The following is a 13363-nucleotide window of genomic DNA, read 5'->3' as shown; positions in this document are numbered from 1 at the left end:
TGATCTTCACAGTCCAGCGAGGCTGATTACAATATGCAGAAGCTGCTCTGCATCTATTTAGTGAGCCCGGGATTCAATCGTCTGGGCTCGCTAATGTTTCTGACCCCGCCAGTGGAGGTCCACACCAACGGGGATCACGTATGGTCTCCATCAACAGGGATCAGGCATGGTAACCTCACTGGTGGGATCAGAGGCCATTGAGGCCCCCCTGAGAGATGATGGGCAAGGGGAATGGTGCCCCTTGGGCAGTGCCACCCTGGCAGTGCTCATCGGGCTGGACGTGAAGGGGTGGGGCCAGACAGGGGCGGAGCCACATTGGGTTGGGAAGGAAGGAGGGGTGGGAATGGGGGAACTCTGCAGGGGGGGATTTGGGTCTGGTGGTGGGTTGGAGATTGGAGGCCGGGTCTAGCCATCAGAAGGCTGGCCATTTTGGGGGATGGGAGAGGGGGGTGCTCAGTCAACAATCGGGGAGCTGGTAATCAGAGGACGGGAAAGGCACTTGTCAACCAATCTCCCAGTTGCACTAACCCCCTCTGCAGCCTGATGCCGGCCTCTCGGGCAGGATTAGGCTCTGCCCCCACCCCCCCAATCCCCTGACGGCTTCTGTGGTGCATAGAGTGCCCAGAAGTTCTTTCAACTAACCTCACCTGAAAAACAGGCAGGAAAAACTCATGTATCCCTGCCTGTTGGGCACTTGGTTTTTTTGGGGGGGAAAATCACGCCCAGTATCTTCAACATCCACCATATATACATTTAGTATATTGTACACACTGCTGCCACTGTGGGCCAAGTGTAGAGGGAGTGAGTGTTTAAGGTGGAGGATTGGGTGCCAATCAAGCGGGCTGCTCTGACCTGGATGATGTCAAACTTCTTGAATGTTGTTGGGGTGCACTCGCGCAGGCAAGTGGAGATTATTCCATTACACTTCTAACTTGTGCCTTGAAGATGCTGGACAGACTTTAGGGAGTAAGGATGTGAGTCACTCCCTACTGAATTCCCAGCCTCTGATCTGCTGTTATAGCCACAGTATTTGTATGTGGCTGGTCCAGTTCAGTTTCTGGTCAATGGTGGGAGATTCAGCAATGGTAATGCCTTTGTATGTCAAGGGAAGATGGTTAGATTCACTCTTGGATATGGCTATTGCCTGGCACTTGTGTGGCGTGAATGTATTTTGCCCCTTATCGGCCAGAACCTGAATATTATCCTGGTTTTGTTGCATATAGCTTTAGAATCTGAGGAGATCTGAATGGTACTGAACATCATGCAATCATTAGCAAACATCCCCACTTCTGCCCTAAGATGGAGAGAAGGTCATTGGTGAAACAGCTGATGATGGTTCTGCTGAGGAACTCTACAATACTGTTACTTGATTAACTAAAGTAACAAATTACACATAAAAGAACACAAGAGATAGAAGCAGGTGGAGATCATATGGCCCATTGTGTTATTCAGTGTAATCATGGCTAAGCCTGGGCATCAAACCCACTTTCCCAAGCACTCCCCATAACCTCTAATTCACCGAGGGATGAAAAATCTATTTGTCCCAGCCTTAAATATAGTCAACGACGGAGCATCCAAAACATCTGGAGAATTCCAAAGATTCACAACTGTTACGAATGAGGAAATTTATTTTCATATCAGTCCTAAACAATCAGCCCTTAACCCTGAGACTGTGTCCCCATGGTTTAGATAGCCCAGCCAGCGGATGCAATCTCTCCGTTTACCCAAGCCGCTTTAGATTGGTTTAACCAGATCACCTCTCATTCTTCTAAGCTCCAGAGAAGATGTGCCTAATTTACTCAGCCTCCCACCTCAGAACAACCCTTGAGTGAATCTAGTGAACCTTCACTGTACTACCTCTAATGCAAGTACATCCTTTCTTAAATATGGAGACCAAAACTGTGCACAGTACTTCCAGTATGGCATCACAAAAATCCTGTACAATTGTAGCAATATTTGTTTACTCTCATAGTCCAGTAAAGACCAACATGCCCCTGCAAATTGGGGGTGGGTCGAGGGTGAAAGAAAGGTCACCTTGGTAAGTTTACAGGTCCCTCCTGCCTGTAAACACATCAGTTTGGGCCTATAAAATTCTTACCCTGCTGTACGGTGTACAATCTAAGGCACTCTATTATAGCAATGGAAAAGGTACAGTACTAATTTATTATGATTGTCCAAAGATTTGCGTTTAAAGTCATGATGAAACAGTCAAGAAATTGAGACAGTCTCAGGGTAAAGGGTTGATTGTTTAGAATCATAGAATCCTAGTACAGAAGGAGGCCATTCGGCCCATCAAGTCTGCACTGACCACAATCCCACCCAGACCGTATTTCCATAACCCCATGCATTTACCCTCGCTGGTCCCCCTGACATTAAGGGGCAATTTAGCATGGCCAATCCACCTAACCTGCATATCTTTGGACTTGGGAGGAAACCAGGGCACCCGGAGGAAACCCAAGCAGACATGGGGAGAATGTGCAAACTCCGCACAGACAGTGACCCAAGCTGGGAATCAAACCCTGGCGCGATGAGGCAGCAGTGCTAACCACAGTGCCACCGTGTCATGGACTGATATGAAAATAAATTTCTTCATTCAAAAAGGTTGAGTGTCTTTGGAATGCTCCAGGTGTTTTGGATGCTCCATTGTTGACTATAATTAAGTTGCTCTTTCTGAGATCAATAACGGGTAACCTGATAGAGATTTTCAAGAGTCAACAATCATCTAATTCTAGTTGCTAGTGGACATCAGCACAAAACTGTATCTACTTCACAGAAAACTGGAATTCTTGCTTACAGAAACCATAAACAAAGCTAGTGTGGGAAGTGAAAATAAATCACAAACAGACATTCTCTTCTGAAATTAGGACAATTATGCTCTGTTAAGGCAAACCAATAAGTGGCTTTCTTTGAAGATGATTGCAGTATATCCAATTTGTTATACATCATTATGACAGGCACCAACTTCATCTTCAGATAAACATAAATACTGAGAGTATGATGAGTGTTTGCCCAATAGTAAACTTGGTTTTAGAACAGTCCGATTTAAAAAATATATAAAAATGCAGCTCATTGAAGCACAAATGCAAAACATCAAAGAATGGTGCAATGCATCTCAGTCTGCCACTCTTTTGAGCTTCCAATCCCAGGCATGGGCCTTTGGGAAACACTTTAGAGTCTAGATATGAGAAAACAGGTGGGAAATCTTCACAAGATCAATTGAACAGGCCACTCAATCACTGTCCAAGTGCATTTTTATCTATCTTACCATTTTGGACATAGGAGCCGGACTTCTACCGCCCCGCCTGCCACGGAGTCTGAGCAGGCGAGGGAAATGCCTGTTGACCTCGGGCGGGAATTTCTGGTCTCGCTCGAGCGAGGCTGTAAAATCCCACCCAGGAGGAGAATAGAAATAGTAAGGTAGAGCAAAAGGAAGAGAGTGGGGGAGAAAGAAACATACTCTAGAAAGTAAAACTATCTTTATTCTGAACTATTTAAACACAGAACATTCTTATACTAATTATGGGTCACCGTTATCTCAAGAATTCATATGTTCGTAAATATTGCAGAGCAATAAGTGACTTGTGCGAGGTTAGCTAGATTGGGCCAACATTTGGAATGCTACACCAAACCCAAGTGCTGGACTTGGGTTGCTATCCAATTACTCTAACAACAAACTGGATGGGCATGCATGTTTGTGAAGAAAAAAAGAGGGAAAAGGATTTGCATATACAGTACCTTTCATAACAACAGGATATCACAATGCACTTTACAGCTAATGAAGTACTTTTAAAGTGTAGTCATTGTTGTAATGTATAAAATTCTTCCCCTGCTACATTGCAGCTAATTTGTACACCAATAATGTCTTAGTTCACATGAATGATAATCACTTGGGTTAGGCATTCATTGCAGGACTGGGACACCCCTTTGGAACAATACCCAGCAAGAAACAATGGGTTGAATTTTACCATTGCTTTTGGGACCAAACTCCTGGTAAGAAAAACAGGCCCAAAGCCACACTTACTGACAGTGGGACTGGATCAGTGATATTACCACTGAATTGGCTGTCTGCAGGATAGCCGGCAGCCTCCTGATAGAGAGCTGCCAGATCTGAAGTCTCAACTACGCTCAAGAAGGGCAACTCTCATAGAGGTAAGTGCAAATTAAAATTCAGGCTGGCAGAGGGAAGAAGGCACTACCAATCTTGTGGTGAAACACTTCAGAGGGATTGCTGGAGCCACAAGGAATGCTTTCCCCGCAAACAGTCCTCTCTTTGGGTCATGGAGCCTCCAGCTCTGATGCTTCCTCAAAACTATCACTTTGAGGCTGTCTCCAAGACAGCTGGGCTCCCCGCACAGCATGGGGAGAGGCTGCTCCACTGTCAGTGAACCGTAGTGGGTAGCCAATCTCTCTAGCAGCTGCCACTTAAAGAAATTTCCTGGTGAAGGGATTGTCCTGATGGGGCTCCCTGCTATTATATCATCTCCACTCCTGTAACCCCGGCTGGGGGTGTGGTGGGGCGTTCTTAAAGCACCTTTTGATTCGCTGCTTTGTTCCACTAATGAGGAATGCTTGCTGAATAAAATGATTGTTCCACACAGCAATAAAACTTCAAAACATCAACAAAATATGAATTAATTTAACTTACTTACTTACTGGAACAATGCACTAAAGGGAGATACCAATGGCAAAGAAAATCTTTAAATCAGGATGTTAGCCATTTTACAATGATTGCAACCAAGGCTTTTGTAAAGAAAATTATGTAATTGGTTAAAGAAATGTTTCTTTCTCATTCAAGTGATGTACCTGTGTTCGGTTTGTTGGATCTTTCTTTATCCATTTAATGACAGCTTCATACACAAGTTCTTCAGCCTTTGTGTTCAAGTTGTCATTGGAGAGGAAGGCAATAAGATCATCCTTTGAGACATTCAGAACCTCATCTTGGGTTGTTACTTCTGGAAAGTTTTGCAGTGCATAGGCTTTCGCCATGTTGTGTAGTTCATTACACTGCATTGCTTCCGCCATAGCTAGTATTCCTAAGCAGTTAGTAGCTGTTAGTTGTTTCTCTGAAAGAAAATAAAACACACATGAAAGAATGTTAGCTGACTGTCAACTTAAAAGACTTTTCATTAGCTGTACAATTAACATATTCCTCACATTACCTATAACATGTTCTGTTCCAAGATTCTAGACCTTGGCTTAGAAACTCTTCCAGATCCATTTTATGCAGCAATAAGAAATTTCCTATAATGCACACGTACCATTATACTTTCAAATTCAGCCCCTGCTGATCATGTTATAATGAGGGCACAGTATACTAATTTTGATACATTGTTTTCTTGTGTTAATGGGGTTACTTCCTGAAACAACAAAATATTAATTCATTTACTCTCAATTATCTCCAAGGAGTAAATATTTTGAATTTTAAATACATACTCCAAAATCTGTTCCTTGTGTCAATTTTCTCAATAATCTCATTATATAAAGAAAAATAAGGGCTCTATCTGCGAAGATTGAACTTCAGTTATTTTCTGTGGATTAGAGTGAAGAAATGTGGAGGGGCGATTCTCCCAGCCCGCTGCGCTACTTTTGTAGTGCAGCGGACCGGGAGACTCAAGCGGAGGCCGTTTCGCGGGTTCCCCGCTGGGCGCCACGGCCTCCACGCGTCTCCGGCAGCCAGATTTCTGGCGCCATCAGAAATCAGTGCGGAGCTGAATCATTTATTATAATACGCATTTGATTCTCATTTAAATAGCATTAGTGGGCCCGGGACTGAAATCTCTGGGTCAGCGAGCCTCTCACCTCCGCCAGGAATGATACGCTCCGGGGGATTTAGTATAGCTCCCCATTTGCAGGGAGCTGGCGGCCTAACCCTGCTGGAGTGAAGGGGGGATGGTGGCAATTGAGGCCCCCCCCACCCAGAGGATTGGACACTGGAGTGGGTGCTCCTGGACATTGTCACCTTGGCAGTGTCAGCCAGGGCTCCCTGGCACTGCCCACCAGGCATTGGGCAGTGTCATGCGGCGGGGCCTGATTGGGGACAGAGTCTCTGCGGGGCTGATTGGTGCGGGTCCCCGCTGCCACTTTGCATTTGGGCTGAGTGACAGAGGGAGGGAGGCCAGCGATCGGGGCTGGCTATCGGGGTGGGGGCAGGGTTCAGCCTGCTTGGGGGATTGGGGCAGCAGTGGGGGGGGAGTCAGGACTGCGGGAAGGGAGGGGCTGCATTTAGTGCATTGTCCCAGTAAGTAAGCGCGGCGGGGGGGGGGGGGGAAAGAGTGGTCGAGGCTGGCCTGGGCATGTTTGGGGGGCCAGCAATTGGGCCTTGGAGGTGTGGAACAGCCAGCGATGTGGGGTTGTGGGGCTGGCCAGCGATCAGAAGGCTGGCAGTACAAGGCTACTGCGCAAGCACCAATCTCGGTGCTGACAGATGAGCACATGTGTAGTGGCCCGCTCAGCGCAATGCTGCCAGCCTCTCCAGCGGGAATAGGTCCTGCCCACTGATTTTCAGCGTGATTCACGCTAATGCACTCTGCAGTGTACAGAGTGTGGGAGATTCATTTTAAAACTCCTGCTGATAAAACCAGCGGGATTTACTCCAATTTTTACACAAATTCGACACTTAGAATATTTTGGGAGAATTGCCCCCATGTAATTTGGTGACACCAGCCATGGGGTCTTGAGAAGTGTGTCTACATCATGACTTTGTCACTAGCGTGTTCAGTATAATTTTATGTAGGCGTTTCATTTTTATTAGTAAATTGCTACTTAAACATTCTCATTCTTGAATGTTGTGATTTGTTATTATCAACAGCTCCAAGTCAATAGATTTACCAACCTTAGCTCATATAACCAAACCATGACATTACTCTCAAAACTGAATGATTATAGACGTAGAAACATGGAAGATAGGCGCAGAAGGTCATTTGGCCCTTAGGACCTGCTCCACCATTCATTACAATCATGGCTGATCATCCAACTCAAAAGCCCAATCCTGCTTTCTCCCCATAACCTTTGATCCCATTCGCCCCAAGTGCTATATCCAGCTGCCTCTTGAATACATTCAATGTTTTGGCATCAACTACTTCCTATGCTAATGAATTCCACAGGCTCACCACTCTTTGGGTGAAGAAATGTCTCCTCACCTCCGTCCTAAATGGTCTATCCTGAATCCTCAGACTGTGACCCCTGGTTCTGGACTCCTTCACCATCTGGAATAACCTCCCTGCATCTACCCTGTCTAGTCCTGTTAGAATTGTGTAAGTCTCTATGAGATCCTCCCTCATTCGTCTGAACTCCAGCGAAAACAATCCTAACCTAGTCAATCTCTCCTCATACATCAGTCCCGCCATCCCCGGAATCGCCTGGTAAACCTTCGCTGCACTCCCTCAAGAGCAAGAACATCCTTCCTCAGAAAAGGAGACCAAAACTGCACACAATATTCTAGGTGTGGCCTCAGCAAGGCTCAGTATAATTGCAACAACACATCCCTGCTCCTGTACTCAAAACCTCTCGCAACGAAGGCCAATATGCCATTTGCCTTCTTTACTGCCTGCTGCACCTGCATACTTACCTTCAGTGACTGGTGCACAAGGACACCCAGGTCCTGCTGCACACTCCCCTCTCCCAATTTGCAGTTGTTGCAATTATACTCTGGTCTGTATAGATTGGATCATTTTCAACTGCAAAATTAGTTATTTAACCGTGCCGTTTCCAGTGGGAGATAATGACATTTGTTTTTGCATACACTGATAACACTCATGTATGTCTTGGGGGTTATTTATTGCATGTCTCCCCTTTACCTAGCCTTTTGTAGAACTGCATGGGGAGGCAGTGGTATTGTCACTGAACTAATACGACAGAGACTCAGAGTAAGATCTGGGGACCTGGGCTCATGTCCTGTAGATGGTGAAATTTGAATTCAGTACAAATCTGGAATTAAAAGTCTACTGATGACCATAACACCATTGCCAATTGTCATAAAAATCCATTTGGTTCACTAATGTCCTTTAGAGAAGGAAATTTGCTGTCCTTACCCAGACTGGCCTATATGTTACTCCAGGTCCACAGCAATATGGTTGACTCTCAAATACAGTTAGGGATGGGCAATAAATGCTGATCCATCATTGACACTCATGTCCCGTAGAATGAATTACCTCCTGGTCCACCTGCCACCCTACACACTTGCCACCTTGCGAACCTTACCTCTCCCATTCATCCATTCACCCACTCAATATTTAAAAACTTACTCTACGAAAGTTAGTACCATATAAAGTGGACGTGGCCTGTCTTTCCCCTGACACTACAATGCTGCGATGGAGAAGGACTGTATGCTCTGCATTGTTGAAGAGTTGGCGTGGAATGTGGAACATTGTTGACTTGTTAAAAATTTCAAGCTGAGCAGAAATGCAATGAAGACTGCTGTTTGGTGGAGGATCTGGGCCAATGTTTCAGATCTTTCATCAGAATAGTTCTGACGCAAGATCATTGACTTAAAAAATTCATTCTTTCATTCTTCACAGAGCATTTCCAGCATCTTCTGCTTTTATTTCAGATTTGCCCCATCCATATTATCTTTGGTTTAATCTTACTAGAAAGTTCGGTTATCTGAATGCAGATCAAGTGAAAGAACTGTAGTAAAACTAAGCGACCAAAAGCTTCAATAGACTTTTTCATTTTGCAGTGAGTTTGTTGTTTCTCTTCCTGTGGGAAAACGCAAGCCTTCACTCAGAAAGCATCCAGCCTGGCATGCTTGAAATCAAAAGGCTATCTCATGGATAACATAATTACTTCATTTGTGCAGTATTCTGTAGTAGTCTCAAGAGTAGCCCTTGAACAACATACTGTTTGGGATTATGCCCCTTTGTGAAAGTTTGTTGCAAGTCATCAAGCTATCCTTAAATTGGCCCTTAGTCTCCCACAGTGATGGTAGGAGACTGGATCCCGTATGGAATTTTAATGTCACTTTTCATGAATCAATAGTAACACTTATATATTTTTAAACATTTACAGATATTAATTAAGTTTGCTTGAAGTAGAGACAAGTTTCACTTATACAGCAGAAAACCAATGTAACAACTCTATCAAGTTGTTAAGCGCATGAATCAGTCATTAGAATTCATTCATTGCTGACTACTCAATATTACTGAGCATGCATTAGATAGTGGTGATGGATGAGTTGTTTTTCATTTAAAAGATTATGGGGGCGATTTTGAGCCTGCACTTGCTGTATACAGGAATGGTGCGCTCAAAATCCGGTGAAAGCGATTCGCGTCGGCGAGTTTCTGAGTTCCGATCTTACCGAGCCCTCGCTAGCAGAGTGGCGTGAAACATGCTGTGGGACTGCAGTTAGCTCATTTTAACACATTCGCTTGTCATTACGGAGCATGGGTATTCAGCATGAGGTCAGGGCCATTTACAACAGGTTCACCTGGACATTTTGGATGATGGACAAAGTTTATGGCAGGCAGAATGTGGGACACCAACCAGGACTGAGTTGGAATAATCAAGGCTAGAGGTACCAAAGACTTGAATGTCAATTTTGGGAGAAAATTAGCTGAAGCAGTGACAAAATCTGGCAAAGTTACGGAGGTGGAGGGAGGTGGTCTTCCTGATCCTGCAATTAGCTCACCTCGGGGTCAAATATGGCACTAAGGTTTCAAGGATGTGGATATTTTGTTTTCTACTGTGGTTACTCACCACAGTGGTATCTGACATAGTCTGATCCAACTCATTTAAAACCTTTCACTGTCACTCTGTTAGAGGCTTATCTTTGTTGCTTGTTTGTCAATTTGCTCACCTCCCCACCCTCTTATGGAAGGAAACAGAAAGAGGGAGACCATTTGGTGCATTATGCCCAAACTGGCTGGAAAAGAATTATTGAGCCAAATCCCACCTTCAGCTCTTGGCTTGAAGCTCAAATGCACATTCAAATGCTTTTCATACAATGTGGGATCTACCTTTACTACCCTTTTTAATAAAATGAGTTCCAGAGCCCAACCACCCTCTGAGTAAAAAAAACCACTCCTCAACTCTACCTTAATCCTTCTACTAATGACTTTAAATCTATGCTCCCCAGTATTGACCTGTCTGTTAATGGAAATAGGCCCTTCCTATCTACACTATCTTAGCCCCTCATAATTTGGTGAATGTCAATTAAATCTACCCTCAGCCTTCCCTACTCCAAGAAAAAAATCACTCTAGCCTAAGCAATCTTTCCTCTGGAAATATCCTGTATGCATTTTTTGACCACCTTATCCACCTGTCCAGCCACCATCAGAGGTCTGTAAATAGGCACTCCAATCTCTCTTTGTTCGTCTACACTTCTTAGAGTTTATGTATTCTGTATTCTATTGTTTCATTTGTCCTTCCCAATTGTATTACCTTGTACAGTGGACAGTGGTTAGCCCTGCTGCCTCACAGTGCCAGAGACCTGGGTTCAATTCCGCCCTTGAGTCACTGTCTGTGTGGAGTTTGCTCATTCTCCCCGTGTCTGCGTGGGCTGCCTCCGGTGCTCTGGTTTCCTCCCACAGTGCAAAGATGTGCACGTTAGGTTGATTAGCCATGCTAAATTGACCCTAGTGTCAGGGGATTAGCAGGGTAAATATGTGGGGTTACAGGAATAGGGCCTGGGTAGAATTGTGGTCGGTGCAGACTCAATGGGCCGAATGGCCTCCTTCTGCATTGTAGGGATTCTGTGATTCCCCAGGTTGACAATTTTTCTGCCCACTTGACAAGTCCATGGATAGCTTCCTGCACTCTAAGGGCCCGATTTTACTAACAATTTGCGCCCGTTTTCGGCGCGAAATCGTGGTAAAGTCGGGTGTGAGGCCTTTATTGCGATCTGCACCTGCGTCCGCGCAGAGCACCAATTTACCGAGACCCGTGAATGGCGGGGATCCGTTCCGCACCCAAATCGGGCGCAACGACGACTTAAATGTATTTGCATGCATTTAAATTGAATTAATGAACTGCCCGCCCAACTCTATCAGCATTTCCCCCTTTACCACCGCGTTTGCCGATCCGGAACTGCGCTTTTACGGACCTGCTAAATAAAAGTCTGAGTCGGGTGCTCCAGCCTCTGAAGAGCACGTTCAGTGCTTCCAACGGCTCTCCGACTCAGATCAGTGGTGGTGGGTGGGGGGAGGCGGGTCAGATCATTCTCTGGTTGGAGGGGGGAGGAGGGGAGTGAGGTCAGATTGTTGTCTAGTTGGGGGGGGGGGGGGAGGAGGCGGGTCAGATGTATCTCTGGTGGGGGGGGGGGGGGAGGGCCGATCATTGTCTGGTGGTGGGGGGGGGGAGTTCGTTGTCAGGGGGGAGAGTGAGGCCAGATCTTCATCTTGGGGGGGGGGGGGGGTAGTGACCCAGATCATTGTATGGGGGGGGGGAGGGGGAGAGTGAGGCTAGATCATTCTCTGTGGAGGGGGCGGGGAGGGAGGGAGGGAGGGAGTGAGGCCAGATCGTTGTCTTGGGGCGGGGGGGGGGGGGGTAAGATGTATCTCAGGGAGGGGGGGGGTAGATGGATCTCTGGTGGGGGGGGGGGGCAGGGGGGTCCGCTGCTACTCTGCCGGCGATCAGTGGGGGGGGGAGGGGGCAGGGGTGGCGATTGGTCTGGGTAGTGGGGGAGGGGGTGAATAAGGGGGACACACACACATCACTGTCCCCCTTATCCACCACCTCCTGCTACCCAGACCGATCGCCACCCCTGCCCCCCTCCCCCCCACCCATCACCCGCAGAGTGGCAGCGGACCCCCCGCGACCCTCACCAGAGATCCATCTGCCCCCCCCCGCCCCACCGGAGATCCATCTGCGCCCCCCACCCCCACCCCGGGATACACCCTCGCTGCCTCTTTTCGCTCCCGGGCCGCTTTATCCGCTTTCTGCAGCCTGGGAGCGATCCGACACGGACGCGCTTTTTCCAATTTTTTCCTAACTGCGCATGCGCAGTTCGGAGCTCCGATCGTTCTGGCAGCGCTAAGCCCCGCCCACAGCGCGAATCAGACTGGAGATGGTTGAGAGCGTATGCGGGCGCCTGAAAGCGGATTTCTAAGTTGATTCTGTGCTATGCCCAGATTCGGCACTTAGAATGAAAATGGTAAAATCGGGCCTTAAGTTTCTTCCTCACTTTCAACCATACGGGCAATTCTCATACCATCTACAAATTCCTTAGTCATATAGCTTATATTTAAGTTTAAATTGTTGACACACAAACAGCAGCAGTAACCAATCCTGCAGAATCCTACTGGAAACAGCCTTCCAATCACAAAAACCTTGTTGATCATAAACCTTTGTTTCCTGCCGTTGAGCAAATTTTAAATCCAACTTGCCACTTTCCTTTGCATCGCTTTAATTTTCAGACCAGTTTGCAGTGTGGGACATGGTAAAATCCATGTTGACTACATCAAACACTCATCAACCCACCTCAAAAAATCCAAACTAGCCAAATGGGACTATTCCTTGACAAATCCATACCAGCGCTTCGTGATTGATCGGTGCCCTTCTAATTGACGATTTATAAATGTTTCTCAGAAATGTTTCCAATAATCCGACCACCATCGAGTTTGGGCAGACTGGCCTATACTTGGGCTGTGCCTTCCTCCAATTTTAAAGAGAGGTTACATATGAAGAAACAAATTAGGAGCAGGAATAGGCTATTTGGCCCCTCGAACTTACTTCCATATTCGATAAAATCATGGTTGATCTGACTGTGGCTTCATCTTCAGTTCCCTGCCCACCCCCTTATACCCTTTGACTCAAATGTCAATCAAGAATCTATCTACTTCAGCCTTTAAAAATATTCAATGGCCCAACCTCCACCACTCTCTGGGGGAGAGAGTTCCACAGACTCATGACCAGCTGAGAGAAAAAAAATGCCTCCACCCCAGCTTTAAATGAGAGACCTCTGAGTTTTAAACTAGTTTTAAACTAATCACCCAAACTGTGCCCCCTAACTCGAGTCTTTCCCACATGGAGAAGCATCCTTTCAGCATCTACAAAACAATATTAGCATACCTCCAGTCCTCTGGCACCATTCCTGTAGCCAAAAATAATCGGAAAATGATGGTCAGAACTTCCACTAATTCTTTTCCAACTTGACTTACCAGCCTGGGATGCATTTCATCCAGGCCTAATGTCTATCCATTTTCAAAGATGCCAAGCAACCAAACATTCCTTCCCTCACAATGTTAATCCCATCCTATGTTTCACACACCTCCTCTTGAGGTACAATATTCAAATTGTCTGTCTCTTTTGTAAAACAGGTGCAAAGTATTCATTAAGAACCTGGCCAAGGCCCTTGCCTCCTTACAAAAGTTACCTTTTTCATCTCCAATTGACCCTAGTCTTTCCATAGTTAACCTCTTGTTTTTCA

At 46.1% G+C, this 13363-nt stretch overlaps 1 protein-coding gene across 4 annotated transcripts in view; it reads right to left on the bottom strand.

The window, feature by feature from the left end:
• Window positions 1-13363, bottom strand: part of klhl29 (kelch like family member 29) — a 423156-nt gene that overhangs the window by 86374 nt on the left and 323419 nt on the right. For all 4 annotated transcript variants that reach the window (XM_078213081.1, XM_078213080.1, XM_078213079.1 and 1 more), the window contains one exon: window positions 4804-5063. In XM_078213081.1, coding sequence (XP_078069207.1) covers window positions 4804-5063 — 260 coding nt within the window. The remainder of the gene's footprint in view (window positions 1-4803; window positions 5064-13363) is intronic.

The sequence above is a fragment of the Mustelus asterias genome, chromosome 5 (genome assembly GCF_964213995.1).
Source record: "Mustelus asterias chromosome 5, sMusAst1.hap1.1, whole genome shotgun sequence".
Lineage (NCBI taxonomy): Eukaryota > Metazoa > Chordata > Chondrichthyes > Carcharhiniformes > Triakidae > Mustelus > Mustelus asterias.
This window is presented reverse-complemented; position numbering and strand designations above follow the sequence as displayed.